At 47.8% G+C, this 16543-nt stretch overlaps 1 protein-coding gene across 1 annotated transcript in view; it reads right to left on the minus strand.

Annotated features, from left to right (window-relative positions):
* LOC138771704 (protein-glutamine gamma-glutamyltransferase E-like) overlaps positions 1-16543 on the minus strand; it is a 157938-nt gene that overhangs the window by 139827 nt on the left and 1568 nt on the right. The window contains exon 2 of the mRNA XM_069951613.1: positions 8296-8469. Coding sequence (XP_069807714.1) covers positions 8296-8469 — 174 coding nt within the window. The remainder of the gene's footprint in view (positions 1-8295; positions 8470-16543) is intronic.

Genomic DNA, 16543 nt, shown 5'->3' on the forward strand with positions numbered 1-16543 from the left:
CTTGTCAGGCACTGGTAGGGGAACACTCTCCAAGGCCTTTGACCTTCAGGCCCGTGGTCGCATGTGCCTCGCCCATCTTGGTCTGGGTCAGCAGTATTGTCTTCAGGTTGACCACCAGGCTGTTGCCCAGAATTTGGTGTAATGGCTCCATTAGGCGGCCTCAGAGGCCTCCATACATGCTGCCCCTGCTGTTTCCTGTGCATTTCCTTGGTGTTTCTATCATTTTCTGAGGTTGACAGGTTTTCACACGACCTTCCCCCTACCGAACTTGGGTTCCCTGCAAAAATGCTTGAGTTTCCCATTTACTTCAATGGGGTTCGTTACTCGAAACAAGCACCCGAGTATCGTGAAATATTTGTCTCGAGTAACGAGCACCCGAGCATTTTAGTACTCGCTCATCACTACACACTATACAATAACCTATATTACTATATACAATCTATACACTAATCTATATTACTATATACAATCTATACAATAACCTATATTACTATATACACACTATACAATAACCTATATTACTATATACACACTATACACTATTCTATATTACTATATACACACTATACAATACTCTATATTACTATATACACACTATACACTATTCTATATTACTATATACAATCTATACACTATACAATAACCTATATTACTATACACAATCTATACACTAATCTACACTCACCGGCCACTTTATTAGGTACACCTGTCCAACTGCACGTTACCACTTAATTTCTAATCAGCCAATCACATGGCGGCAACTCAGTGCATTTAGGCATGTAGACATGGTCAAGACAATCTCCTGCAGTTCAAACCGAGCATCAGTATGGGGAAGAAAGGTGATTTGAGGCCTTTGAACGTGGCATGGTTGTTGGTGCCAGAAGGGCTGGTCTAAGTATTTCAGAAACTGCTGATCTACTGGGATTTTCCCGCACAACCATCTCTAGGGTTTACAGAGAATGGTCCGAAAAAGAAAAACCATCCAGTGAGCGGCCGTTCTGTGGGCGGAAATGCCTTGTTGATGCCAGAGGTCAGAGGAGAATGGGCAGACTGGTTCCAGCTGATAGAAAGGCAACAGTGACTCAAATAGCCAACCGTTACAGCCAAGGTAGGCAGAAGAGCATCTCTGATCGCACAGTACGGCCAACTCTGAGGCAGATGGGCTACAGCAGCAGAAGACCACACCGGGGGCCACTCCGCTCAGCTAAGAACAGGAAACTGAGGCTACAATTTGCACAAGCTCATCGAAATTGGACAGTAGAAGATTGGAAAAACGTTGCCTGGTCTGATGAGTCTCGATTTCTGCTGCGACATTCGGATGGTAGGGTCAGAATTTGGCGCCAACAACATGAAAGCATGGATCCATCCTGCCTTGTATCAACGGTTCAGGCTGGTGGTGGTGGTGTCATGGTGTGGGGAATATTTTCTTGGCACTCTTTGGGCCCCTTGGTACCAATTGAGCATGGTTACAACGCCACAGCCTACCTGAGTATTGTTGCTGACCATGTCCATCCCTTTATGACCACAATGGACCCAACATCTGATGGCGACTTTCAGCAGGATAATGCGCCATGTCATAAAGCTAGAATCATCTCAGACTGGTTTCTTGAACATGACAATGAGGTCACTGTACTCCAATGGCCTCCACAGTCACCAGATCTCAATCCAATAGAGCATCTTTGGGATGTGGTGGAACGGGAGATTGGCATCATGGATGTGCAGCCGACAAATCTGCGGCAACTGTGTGATGTCATCATGTCACTATGGACCAAAGTCTCTGAGGAAGCTTCCAGCACCTTGTTGTATCTATGCCACCAAGAATTGGGGCCGTTCTGAGGGCAAAAGGGGGTCCGACCCGTTACTAGCATGGTGTACCTAATAAAGTGGCCGCTGAGTGTGTATTACTATATACACACACTATACAATAACCTATATTACTATATACACACTATACACTATTCTATATTACTATATATACACTATACAATAACCTATATTACTATATACAATCTATACACTATTCTATAATCCATATTACTATATACACACTCTACAATAACCTATGTACTGTGGACATGTCACGGGAAAAGTGCTCGAGGGGATGTACATCTCACCCAGGTAATACATAGCGTCAGATGGTAAGTCCAGGAGGCATCTGTGCTCAGCAGTGTTATGCTGCTGAGCTATTATTTATTATTGCCGGGCCTGGACTTACATGGAATGGCGGGTAGGTTTTGGTAGTGGGATTTGCCATTCCCTCCCCCCGATCCAGGTCAGGTTTTGGGGTCAGGTGTCTCTGGCCCTAATCAGCCTGACAGAGAAAAGCCCTGCAGAGGCTCCAGTGTTTGCTCTCAGACAGGAGGGAACAGCCTGCATGGTGTGTTCGCTGGGAGCTGGGGCTTATGCACACCCTGCAATATTACCTGCCAAGTGAAGGGCCAGAGAGGTAACCTGCTGTATAGTAAGCGCCCAGACGGGCAGGACTTTTTGTTTTGTTTATTCTCACTGCACGGTGTTGCTGTATTTATGTTGCTGGACCGTTTATGCTACAAATAAACACCAAAGCTGATTTTATAAGTCCAAGTTTGCTGCCTGAACTGTGTCCAAACACACCATCCCCCGGGAAGATCCCTACAATTGGTGCTGCGGAGCGGGCAAAACGGTTGCTAGGGGCAACGGTGTGCATCAACTTGGCTACAGCTGCTTATGTCCTGGGTGACGGCTGCTGCTTCACTCCAAACACAGGCAAGCAACATGGAGGAGATGATGAAGCAGCTAATGCAAGTGAGTCTGCAACAACAACAGGCTCTGACAGACGCTAACCTGCGCCATGAACAGGCTCTGACAGCCGCTAACCTGCGCCATGAACAGACAATGGCTGCACAACAGGCTCAGGCAGACGCTAATCTGCGCCACGAACAAGCGATGGCTGCACAACAGAGACTTATTGAGCACCTGATAGCAAAGCAGGAGGCGTCTGCAGGTGCTAATCCCCAGCTGGTGGCCGCAGCCGCTCCAGAGACTGTGTCTGTGAGAAGAGCCGTGCCGCGTGCGCTGCAAAAGATGACTGCTGATGATGATATTGAGGCCTACTTAACTGTCTGTGAGCGGGTGGCTGAGCGAGAGAAGCTACCCTCCACTGAGTGGGCAGAAGTGATTGCGCCTTATTTAACAGGCGAACCTCAAAAGGCCTATTATGACCTCAGTGAGCAAGAGGTCAAAGACTATCCTCGGCTAAGAGCGGAGATACTCGCCCGACTAGGAGTTACTGCTGCTGTCCGTGCCCGGAGGGTCCGCAACTGGAGCTACAGTCTGGACAAGTCAGCGAGGTCCCAGATGTACGACCTGATTCATTTGGCAAGAAAGTGGTTGGAGCCAGACACCTCTACTCCTGCCCAGATCCTAGAGAGGGTCGTGATGGTTCGCTACCTACGAGCACTCCCTGCTGATCTACAACGCTTGGTGGGACAAGGCGACCCTAGGAGTGCCGACGAACTCGTCAGCCTTGTGGAGAGGTTCCAGGCGACCGAGGACTACCTCCGTGATGTTCCTGCAGCACCGTCACCTCCCCGGAGTGCCAGATCTGTGCCGTCATCTGGTAAGAGACTTCCATCTATTGGGGGAGTGTGGAGGGGTGCTGATAGAGGGAAGAGCGCTCAGGAGGTAACTCAGGGGAAAAAGACTGGTGATGGTCCCCGGTGGCTAAGTGGCCCTAAAAAGGACTCCCTGCCAAGGAGACCAGGCCCTATCCAGTGCTGGAGATGCCATGAGACGGGACATATGTCTGCCCATTGCCCTCTTACCACTGAGCCCATGGAGTGTGACGCTAGCCGGCGTCAGTCGCTATTTGCGGAGCCGTCTTTTGTTGCAGTCACTGGACTAGAGACTGAACCGCAAGTCTGCCACATTACGGTCAATGACTTCCCTGTTAAGGCGTTGCTGGACTCAGGAAGCCTTGTCACCTTGGTGCATGCCAGCTTGGTGGCCGGGGACTTTGTGCCAAAAAGACATATGAGTGTGGTGTGCATACATGGCGATACAAAGGTTTACCCTATAGTACGGGCTAATGTCGGGACTGAACTAGGCGCTGTACAGTATGAAGTGGGTGTGGTTAAAAACCTTATGCATAATGTGATATTGGGGCGTGATTTTCCATTGTTCTGGGCTCTATGGGGAAAACAACAATCCCCTGAAAGGAGTGAGGAGACCCCTAAGTCTATTGCATTACCCACGGTAAATGATAAAAATGTACAGGATGAGAATGATGCTTTTCCTTTGCAGGTCCTGGCTGGTGAGGAAGAGGCTCCTCCCACTGCGCAGAATGTTCCAGACTTAGAGGTGTCTAGGGATAATTTTGGTACTGCACAATTACAGGACCCCACTCTCAGAAATGCGAGAGAGCAGGTCACTGTTATGAATGGGACCTCAGGAACCAGAAGCTGAGAGAAAGTTTCCACATTTTTCTATGACTAATGATCTCTTCTATAGAGTCACTAAGATTAATGATGAGGTGGTGGAACAGCTTCTGGTGCCTAAGTCGTACCGGCGTCAGGTACTCGACATGGCCCATAATCATGTCCTTGGGGGACACTTGGGGACGGATAAAACGCAGGAGAGAGTCCTCCAGAGGTTTTATTGGCCTGCGATTTATGCTGACATAAAAAAATACTGCGAGTCGTGCCCCACATGTCAGCTTAGCGCTCCAGTGTCGCATTTCCGCAGTCCTTTGGTCCCACTCCCCATCATAGAGGTACCTTTTGACCGGATCGCAATGGACTTGGTGGGTTCCATTGTAAAGTCGGCTAGGGGACACCAGTACATTCTAGTTGTATTAGACTACGCGACCCGCTATCCTGAGGCTGTACCCCTAAGAAACACTGCCTCTAAGACAATTGCCCGTGAGTTGTTTTATATGTTTTCCAGGGTGGGGATCCCCAAGGAGATCTTGACTGACCAAGTTACCCCATTTGTGTCAAAGGTGATGAAAGATCTATGCAAACTGTTTAAAATCTCACACCTACAAACCTCTGTATATCACCCACAGACAGACGGGTTAGTGGAGAGGTTTAATAAAACCCTGAAACATATGTTAAAAAAAGTGGTGGAAAAGGATGGTCGTGATTGGGATCACTTACTACCTTACCTGATGTTTTCTATTAGGGAAGTACCCCAAGCGTCCACAGGGTTCTCTCCCTTCGAATTGTTCTATGGTCGTCACCCTAGGGGTTTGTTGGATATAGTGAAAGAGACATGGGAAAGTGAGTCCACCCCATACAAGAGTGTTATAGAGCATGTAGCACAAATGCAGGACCGTATAGCCACTGTAATGCCCCTAGTAAGGGAACACCTCCAGAGGGCGCAAGAGGGCCAAAGCAGAATTTACAATCGTTCTGCAAGAATCAGGACATTTAGCCCAGGTGACCGGGTACTCATACTTGTTCCCACGGTAGAAAGCAAATTCTTAGCCAAGTGGCAGGGTCCCTATGAAATTGTAGAGAAGGTCAGTGAGGTCAACTACAAGGTACACCAACCAGGTAGAAGGAAGCCTTTCCAAGTGTATCACATAAACCTGATCAAACCCTGGAAAGACAGGGAATCCTTGGTGGCGACAAAGCCTGTTGGTCATCTGTCCCCACCAATCCCTCCGGTCAGGATTGGTGACACCCTATCAGTGTCCCAGAAGCAGGAAGCTAAGGAGTTCCTGCAGAGAAATAAAGACAAGTTTTCTGATCTACCAGGGCGTACGCATCTCATTAGTCATCATATTGAAACTGAGCCTAGAAGCAGAGTAAACCTGAAGCCCTATAGGATACCAGAAGCACGGAGGGAGGCGGTATCATCCGAGGTAAAACGTATGCTTGACCTAGGAGTCATTGAGGTGTCCCAGAGCGAGTGGTCCAGCCCGATTGTGCTAATCCCAAAGCCCAATGGAACTTGGAGGTTCTGTAATGACTTTAGAAAGTTAAATGAGATCTCCAAGTTCGATGCCTACCCCATGCCCAGGGTAGATGAGTTGATAGAAAGGATGGGTAATGACAGGTACATAACTACCCTCGATCTCACTAAGGGCTACTGGCAGATCCCACTCACTCCTAAGGCTAGAGAGAAGACTGCATTCTCCACCCCTGATGGGCTCTTCCAATACGTAGTGATGCCATTCGGGTTACATGGAGCCCCTGCCACTTTTCAGAGGTTGATGGACTTGATTCTGCGACCACATCGGGATTACTCCGCTGCCTACCTCGATGATGTGGTCATTTTTAGCCCGGATTGGGAAAGTCACCTCTGTAAGGTCCAGGCGGTGTTAGATGCCATAAGTGATGCGGGGTTAACCATCAATGCAGAGAAGTGTGCACTAGCCTTAGAGGAGGCCAAATACCTGGGCTACATTATTGGGAGGGGGTTAGTGAAACCACAACTAAATAAAATTGAGGCAATACAGAATTGGCCTCAACCCCTCACAAAGAAACAGGTCAGAGTTTTCCTGGGTATTACGGGCTATTACCGGAGGTTCGTGCCAAACTTTGCCTCAGTTGCAGCCCCGCTAACTGACCTGACAAAGGGTGCGAAGTCCGCAATGGTGACATGGACTCCAGAGGCCGAGAAGGCTTTTCAAAGCCTTAAATCTGCCCTGTGCCAACAACCTGTGCTAGTTACCCCTGACTTTAGGCGAGAGTTTCTAGTACAGACAGACGCCTCTAATACAGGGTTAGGTGCCGTCCTCTCACAGGTCGTGAATGGCGAGGAGCACCCGGTGATGTACTTGAGTAGGAAGCTATCCCCGGCCGAGAAAAACTACGCCATTGTGGAGCGAGAGTGTCTGGCAGTGAAATGGGCCCTAGAGTCCCTGATGTACTACTTGCTAGGCAGGAAATTCAGGTTAGTGACAGACCATGCCCCCCTAACATGGATGAAGCTTAACAAGGAGAAAAACGCGAGGGTGACTAGATGGTTTCTGTCCCTACAAAACTTTAATTTTACTGTGGAACACCGGCCAGGGAAATTACAGGCAAATGCGGACGCCCTATCTAGGGTACACTGCCTGTGGGGACAATACGCTCAGCCCTCCGGTCTGAAAAAGAGGGGGGGGGGATATGTGGACATGTCATGGGAGAAGTGCTCGAGGGGGTGTACATCTCACCCAGGTTAATACGGAGCGTGAGATGGTGAGTCCAGGAGGCATCTGTGCTCAGTAGTGTTATGCTGCTGAGCTATTATTTATTATTGCCGGGCCTGGACTTACATGGAATGGCAGATAGGTTTTGGTAGTGGGATTTGCCATTCCCTCCCCCCGATCCAGGTCAGGTTTTGGGGTCAGGTGTCTCTGGCCCTAATCAGCCTGACAGAGAAAAGCCCTGCAGAGGATCCTTGGTTTGCTCTCAGACAGGAGTGAACAGCCTGCATGGTGTGTTCGCTGGGAGCTGGGGCTTATGCACACCCTGCAATATTACCTGCCAAGTGAAGGGCCAGAGAGGTAACCTGCTGTATTAGTAAGCGCCCAGACGGGCAGGACTTTTTGTTTTGTTTATTCTCACTGCACGGTGTTGCTGTATTTATGTTGCTGGACGGTTTATGCTACAAATAAACACCCAAAGCTGTTTTATGAGCCCAAGTTTGCTGCCTGAACTGTGTCCTAACACACCATCCCCCGGGAAGATCCCTACAGTACCCAGTATAACATTATAATATACAGAAAAGGAGTATTACAGAGCTGCAGCCACAGAATACAACCTATGTGTAATGTATATGAGGTACCATCACCACCATGCTGGATGTGCCTCACCGCTCTTACACTGCTCCACGCTTGCCAATAGTCTTAATCTCATCTCACAGACAAATAGCTACACTTGCCCGGGGTGGAGGAGTTTTAGGGATGTTCCCGGTTCCCCACAAAAACATACAAGTGCTCCAGTGCACCCCAAGAGCCCAACGCCACAAAGTGACCTCCCCACAATGTAAACCGGATAGAGGAGGATACGTCCTGCTGACATCATGTAAGAAGGCCTGGTCTCACCCAGAGTCTTGTAAAGGTCCCCAATATCCATGTCCACCAGACAGGATGCGGGAGTCCCCCCTCCCAAACTACACTCCCTTTACCCATAGTGCCCTGACAACGTCTCAGTGTTTCCATTGTGCCCGGGTACATTTTCTAAAAGGGCTAAGGTTACTGTACGGCCAAATGTTTGCCGCAAGTAAAGTAGGCCATGATACTTCTGCTCCATAATACTGAACCATTGAGACTCGGAGTCCCACCATACACAGTCCTAGCAGTATTAGAAGTTAGAAGACTCTCACCTGTTTCGGCAGTAATGGTGAGGCCATCTCCAGACTGGACAGGTCTATTGAAGGTGAAGCTGATGGAGAAGCTCTGGCCTCGTCTTACAACCAGTTCTGGGCTGTCATAGTCTTTGGTTCTGTGAGCTGCTGTATTCGTGCTCTGCTGAAGGTTTACATTGTTCAGCTGTAGACCTGAAGAACAAGACACATATATTATAAACCCTTCAACAATGAAAGTCTACTACAGCATGATCCATTACTAGACCAGAGCTGTGCGGTGCTGCCGGTGCAGCCATTATGGGGATTATGGTCCAACAATCATCTCCTTGTCTCTCCATAGGACTCAATGACAAAATTACAGATGTGTCCACTCTCATCCTATCTCTGAGGGAGACCTATGATATTGGTATCTAGAGGGTTCTCCTGTGATGGAGGTCTGTCATGATGTTACAGATGTGTCCACTCTCATCCTATCTCTGAAGGAGACCCAGATATTGGTATCTAGAGGGTCCTCCAGTGGTGGAGGTCTGTCATGATGTTACAGATGTGTCCACTCTCATCCAATCTCTGAAGGAGACCCAGATATTGGTATCTAGAGGGTTCTCCAGTGGTGGAGGTCTGTCATGATGTTACAGATGTGTCCACTCTCATCCAATCTCTGAAGGAGACCTATGATATTGGTATCTAGAGGGTTCCTCCAGTGGTGGAGGTCTGTCATGATGTTATGGATGTGTCCACTCTCATCCAATCTCTGAAGGAGACCCAGATATTGGTATCTAGAGGGTTCCTCCAGTGGTGGAGGTCTGTCATGATGTTACAGATGTGTCCACTCTCATCCAATCTCTGACGGAGACCTATGATATTAGTATCTAAAGGGTTCTTCCTGTGGTGGAGGTCTGTCATGATGTTACGGATGTGTCCACTCTCATCCAATCTCTGAAGGAGACCTATGATATTAGTATCTAGAGGGTTCTCCAGTGGTGGAGGTCTGTCATGATGTTATGGATGTGTCCACTCTCATCCAATCTCTGAGGGAGACCCAGATATTGGTATCTAGAGGGTTCCTCCAGTGGTGGAGGTCTGTCATGATGTTACGGATGTGTCCACTCTCATCCAATCTCTGAAGGAGACCTATGATATTGGTATCTAGAGCAGTGATTTTCAACCAGTGTGCCGCAGCGACACATGGACGGGTGTGCCGCGGGGAAAGTTTGCAGCGATCAGTGGCGATCAGTGGCGGATTACAATGTGGGCGGTTGCGTGGGTGCGCCACAGCGCACCACGCTCCCGGTCTCTGCTGATTGGAGGAGCACGTTCAGGCCCTACGGGCGGCCAGTTGGTGAGGCAGACAGCAGCGGCGACCGTTTCGGAGGAGGTGAGGAGGAAGGGGGGGAGAGAAACAGTGGAGAGAAGTTTGGGGGAGAGAAGCAGGGGGGAGAGAAGTATGGTGGAGAGAAGCACAGGAGAGAAGCAGGGGGGAGAAGTATGGTGGAGAGAAGCACAGGAGAGAAGCAGGGGGGAGAAGTATGGTGGAGAGAAGCACAGGAGAGAAGCAAGGGGGAGAAGTATGGTGGAGAGAAGCATGGGGGAGAGAAGCAGGGGGGAGAAGTATGGTGGAGAGAAGCACAGGAGAGAAGCAGGGGGGAAGAGTGTGGTGGAGAGAAGCACAGGAGAGAAGCATGGGGGGGAGAAGTATGGTGGAGAGAAGTATGGTGGAGAGAAGCAGGGGGGGAGAAGCACAGGAGAGAAGCATGGGGGAGAGAAGCACAGGAGAGAAGCAGGGGGGAGAAGCATGGGGGAGAAGTATGGTGGAGAGAAGCACGGGAGAAAAGCACAGGAGAGAAGCAGGGGGAGAAGCAGGGGGAGAGAAGCATGGGGGAGAGAAGCACAGGAGAGAAGCAGGGGGGAGAAGCATGGGGGAGAAGTATGGTGGAGAGAAGCACAGGAGAGAAGCAGGGGGGAGAAGTATGGTGGAGAGAAGCACAGGAGAGAAGCAGGGGGGAGAAGTATGGTGGAGAGAAGCATGGGGGAGAGAAGCAGGGGGGAGAAGTATGGTGGAGAGAAGCACAGGAGAGAAGCAGGGGGAAGAAGTATGGTGGAGAGAAGCACTGGAGAGAAGCACAGGAGAGAAGCATGGGGGAGAAGTATGGTGGAGAGAAGCACAGGAGAGAAGCAGGGGGGAGAAGTATGGTGGAGAGAAGCACAGGAGAGAAGCATGGGGGGGGAGAAGTATGGTGGAGAGAAGCAGGGGGAGAAGCACAGGAGAGAAGCATGGGGGAGAGAAGCACAGGAGAGAAGCATGGGGGAGAGAAGCACAGGAGAGAAGCAGGGGGGAGAAGCATGGGGGAGAAGTATGGTGGAGAGAAGCACAGGAGAGAAGCAGGGGGGAGAAGTATGGTGGAGAGAAGCACAGGAGAGAAGCATGGGGGGGAGAAGTATGGTGGAGAGAAGCACTGGAGAGAAGCACAGGAGAGAAGCATGGTGGAGAGAAGCACAGGAGAGAAGCATGGGGGAGAAGTATGGTGGAGAGAAGCACAGGAGAGAAGCAGGGGGGAGAAGTATGGTGGAGAGAAGCACAGGAGAGAAGCATGGGGGGGGAGAAGTATGGTGGAGAGAAGCAGGGGGGAGAAGCACAGGAGAGAAGCATGGGGGAGAGAAGCACAGGAGAGAAGCATGGGGGAGAGAAGCACAGGAGAGAAGCAGGGGGGAGAAGCATGGGGGAGAAGTATGGTGGAGAGAAGCACAGGAGAGAAGCAGGGGGGAGAAGTATGGTGGAGAGAAGCACAGGAGAGAAGCATGGGGGGGGAGAAGTATGGTGGAGAGAAGCAGGGGGGAGAAGCACAGGAGAGAAGCATGGGGGAGAGAAGCACAGGAGAGAAGCATGGGGGAGAGAAGCACAGGAGAGAAGCAGGGGGGAGAAGCATGGGGGAGAAGTATGGTGGAGAGAAGCACAGGAGAGAAGCAGGGGGGAGAAGTATGGTGGAGAGAAGCACAGGAGAGAAGCAGGGGGGAGAAGTATGGGGGAGAGAAGCACAGGAGAGAAGCATGGGGGAGAGAAGCACAGGGGAGAAGCATGGGGGAGAAGTATGGTGGAGAGAAGCACAGGAGAAAAGCAGGGGGGAGAAGTATGGTGGAGAGAAGCACAGGGGGGAGAAGTATGGTGGAGAGAAGCACAGGAGAGAAGCACAGGAGAGAAGCAGGGGGGAGAAGTATGGGGGAGAGAAGCACAGGAGAGAAGCATGGGGGAGAGAAGCATGGGGGAGAGAAGCACAGGAGAGAAGCAGGGGGGAGAAGTATGGTGGAGAGAAGCACAGGAGAAAAGCAGGGGGGAGAAGTATGGTGGAGAGAAGCACAGGAGAAAAGCAGGGGGGAGAAGTATGGTGGAGAGAAGCACAGGGGGGAGAAGTATGGTGGAGAGAAGCACTGGAGAGAAGCACAGGAGAGAAGCATGGTGGAGAGAAGCACAGGAGAGAAGCATGGGGGAGAAGTATGGTGGAGAGAAGCACAGGAGAGAAGCAGGGGGGAGAAGTATGGTGGAGAGAAGCACAGGAGAGAAGCATGGGGGGGGAGAAGTATGGTGGAGAGAAGCAGGGGGGAGAAGCACAGGAGAGAAGCATGGGGGAGAGAAGCACAGGAGAGAAGCATGGGGGAGAGAAGCACAGGAGAGAAGCAGGGGGGAGAAGCATGGGGGAGAAGTATGGTGGAGAGAAGCACAGGAGAGAAGCAGGGGGGAGAAGTATGGTGGAGAGAAGCACAGGAGAGAAGCATGGGGGGGGGAGAAGTATGGTGGAGAGAAGCAGGGGGGAGAAGCACAGGAGAGAAGCATGGGGGAGAGAAGCACAGGAGAGAAGCATAGGGGGGAGAAGCATGGGGGAGAAGTATGGTGGAGAGAAGCACAGGAGAGAAGCAGGGGGGAGAAGTATGGTGGAGAGAAGCACAGGAGAGAAGCATGGGGGGGGAGAAGTATGGTGGAGAGAAGCAGGGGGGAGAAGCACAGGAGAGAAGCATGGGGGAGAGAAGCACAGGAGAGAAGCATGGGGGAGAGAAGCACAGGAGAGAAGCAGGGGGGAGAAGCATGGGGGAGAAGTATGGTGGAGAGAAGCACAGGAGAGAAGCAGGGGGGAGAAGTATGGTGGAGAGAAGCACGGGAGAGAAGCACAGGAGAGAAGCAGGGGGGAGAAGTATGGGGGAGAGAAGCACAGGAGAGAAGCATGGGGGAGAGAAGCACAGGAGAGAAGCAGGGGGGAGAAGCATGGGGGAGAAGTATGGTGGAGAGAAGCACAGGAGAAAAGCAGGGGGGAGAAGTATGGTGGAGAGAAGCACAGGGGGGAGAAGTATGGTGGAGAGAAGCACAGGAGAGAAGCACAGGAGAGAAGCAGGGGGGAGAAGTATGGGGGAGAGAAGCACAGGAGAGAAGCATGGGGGAGAGAAGCATGGGGGAGAGAAGCACAGGAGAGAAGCAGGGGGGAGAAGTATGGTGGAGAGAAGCACAGGAGAAAAGCAGGGGGGAGAAGTATGGTGGAGAGAAGCACAGGAGAAAAGCAGGGGGGAGAAGTATGGTGGAGAGAAGCACAGGGGGGAGAAGTATGGTGGAGAGAAGCACAGGAGAGAAGCACAGGAGAGAAGCAGGGGGGAGAAGTATGGTGGAGAGAAGCAGGGGGAGAGAAGCACAGGAGAGAAGCAGGGGGAGAAGTATGGTGGAGAGAAGCACAGGGGGGAGAAGTATGGTGGAGAGAAGCACAGGAGAGAAGCACAGGAGAGAAGCAGGGGGGAGAAGTATGGTGGAGAGAAGCAGGGGGAGAGAAGCACAGGAGAGAAGCAGGGGGGAGAAGTATGGTGGAGAGAAGCACAGGGGGGAGAAGAAAACAGGCCCAGGTTTCACACTGAGTGAGTATAAATACATTTAGAATCTACAGTATATTATTAACTATATGTATAATATGTCCTGTTTTAGTGTCATTTTGTGCCATTTTGGTTGGTGGTGTGCCCCGGGATTTTTTAAGTATAAAAAGTGTGCCGCGGCTCAAAAAAGGTTGAAAATCACTGATCTAGAGGGTTCTCCCGTGGTGAAGGTCTGTCATGATGTTATGGATGTGTCCACTCTCACCCTATCTCTGACGGAGACCTATGATATTAGTATCTAGAGGGTTCTCCTGTGATGGAGGTCTGTCATGATGTTATGGATGTGTCCACTCTCACCTATCTCTGAGGGAGACCTATGATATTGGTATCTAGAGGGTTCCTCCAGTGGTGGAGGTCTGTCATGATGTTATGGATGTGTCCACTCTCACCCTATCTCTGATGGAGACCTATGATATTAGTATCTAGAGGGTTCTCCAGTGGTGGAGGTCTGTCATGATGTTACAGATGTGTCCACTCTCACCCTATCTCTGACGGAGACCTATGATATTAGTATCTAGATGTCTGTCATGAGGAATCCCTTACGTAAGAGAAGGCTCAGTCTGGACGCCATTGCACATTGTTTGGCCCAAGGCTTCTGCCTATAATTAGGACTTCTTGGGAATGATTATACCTAATGTACTATATATGCCAATTACAGGGACTAGGTGCGGTTTTATAGACGGACTATTGAGTAATTTACTATTGCAAGATAAAAAGCGTCACCGCCCAACTAACATTTTGGCTAGAGAAACAACAAAGAATTCTTCCCTTTTTTACTTTTCAATGTTTATTCTCTGGGTCCCTGTAATGTGATCTGATCCCAGCCTGTCCGGCAGCGGGGACCCCCACAGTCATCTGCACAGGAACATGTAAGGAGAGCGTCCGGTCTCTGCAGCGCCCCCAGAGGGGTAATGAGGTATTACATGGTGGCTACTCCAATTATTTGCCTCTCCCAGTAAGTGCCCGGACCCTCGTCTCATGGAGGTCCCGTGGGGTGAATCCCAGCTAGGAAATCACAAGGCCTCAATAAGGTTTTTAACAATGGACTTATTTAACCATAAGTTGATTATTTCTATCTCTACATTTCAATAAGAAGGAATTGGGGAATAAGATGTAAAAACTCATTTCCTCCCGGCATGAATAATATAAATAGTAATAATAATACAATAATAATTTCCTGCTACAAATTATATAAATAGTAAATAATAATAATAATAATACAATAATAATTTCCTGCTACAAATTATATAAATAGTAAATAATAATAATAATAATACAATAATAATTTCCTGCTACAAATTATATAAATAGTAAATAATAATAATAATAATACAATAATAATTTCCTGCTACAAATTATATAAATAGTAAATAATAATAATACAATAATAATTTCCTGCTACAAATTATATAAATAGTAAATATTGATTTATTTTTATTTTTTTCCGGCATGATGTAAATAGTATATAATAATGAAATAATACTTTCCCGCCATTGGTGTCAGTAATATCACACAGATGTAGTATAGAGGTCCTGCCATACATGCTTCTATATATATATATATATATATATATATATATATAATATATATATATATATATATATATATATATATAACACCAAATATAGGGAAGGTATATATACATGCTGCTGTACCAGTAATAATCTATCATATATATATATATATATATATATATATATATATATCCTAACGCCGTATATAGGGAAGGTATATATACATGCTGCTGTACCAGGAATAATCTATCCTATATACATCCTAAGGCTATGTTCACACTATGTATGAGACCGGCCGATACTGAAGTACCAGCCGGATGATCTTCAGTGTCGCTAAGCTCTGATGCTGCATTGACAGGGTTTTCTGCGGCCGCTATTCCATGTGTATACAATACTATGTATATACACTCCGGCCCGGATTCCCTCAGAAGGCAGCACTGCGTAAGTGGTGGGAATCACAAACGTTGTAACAACGGCTGTGAATCCCATGGAACTTATGTCGTGTGAACATAGCCTATTAGAGTATATAGGGGAGGTATACATATATATCCTTAGGCCATGTTCAAACAAAGTATTAATCACGGCCGTTATTGCTGATTTGCAACCCGTCCGTGATTAATACTTCACTTCCATGCTGCAGCGGAGGGAATCCTGTCCGGAGTGTATACTATGGGGAGATTTATGAAGTCTGGTGGTTATTACACTGGGCGTACAGATGTCCCCGCAGCTCAGGGGATGTACAGGGGCATGGCCTCTACATAAATCCCGATCACACGGACCCGAAACCTACGCAAGCTCCCAGCTGGTGTAGGTATCAGTGTCCTTTTCCACTAGAAAAATGCTAAATGCAGCGCACGCAGAGGCCGCACCCCCCTCTCCGCCCTACTGGCGAAGGTGGCGCAGATGCGGCTGATGCGCATAAAATATTCTCAAATATGCCCTTTGCGAATATTTTTCCGTCAAACAGCCGCATCTGAGCCTAAAAAAGGCATTTTCAACTTTTCATACATGTCCCCCTATGTGTATGTATATATGTACTGTGTGTATACTATGTGTATGTATATATGTACTATGTGTATACTATGTGTATGTATATATGTACTATGTGTATACTATGTGTATGTATATATGTACTATGTGTATACTATGTGTATGTATATATGTACTATGTGTATACTATGTGTATGTATATATGTACTATGTGTATGTATATATGTACTATGTGTATACTATGTGTATGTATATATGTACTATGTGTATACTATGTGTATGTATATATGTACTATGTGTATACTATGTGTGTATATATGTACTATGTGTATACTATGTGTGTATATATGTACTATGTGTATACTATGTGTATGTATATATGTACTATGTGTATACTATGTGTATGTATATATATGTACTATGTGTATGTATATATGTACTATGTGTATACTATGTGTATGTATATATGTACTATGTGTATACTATGTGTATGTATATATGTACTATGTGTATACGATGTGTATGTATATATGTACTATGTGTATACTATGTGTATGTATATATGTACTATGTGTATACTATGTGTATGTATATATGTACTATGTGTATACTATGTGTATGTATATATGTACTATGTGTATACTATGTGTATGTATATATGTACTATGTGTATACTATGTGTATGTATATATATACTATGTGTATGTATATATGTACTGTGTGTGTATACTATGTGTATGTATATATGTACTATGTGTATACTATGTGTATGTATATATGTACTGTGTGTGTATACTATGTGTATGTATATATGTACTATGTGTATACTATGTGTATGTATATATGTACTATGTGTATAC

Source organism: Dendropsophus ebraccatus, chromosome 14 (genome assembly GCF_027789765.1).
Source record: "Dendropsophus ebraccatus isolate aDenEbr1 chromosome 14, aDenEbr1.pat, whole genome shotgun sequence".
NCBI classification, from domain to species: domain Eukaryota; kingdom Metazoa; phylum Chordata; class Amphibia; order Anura; family Hylidae; genus Dendropsophus; species Dendropsophus ebraccatus.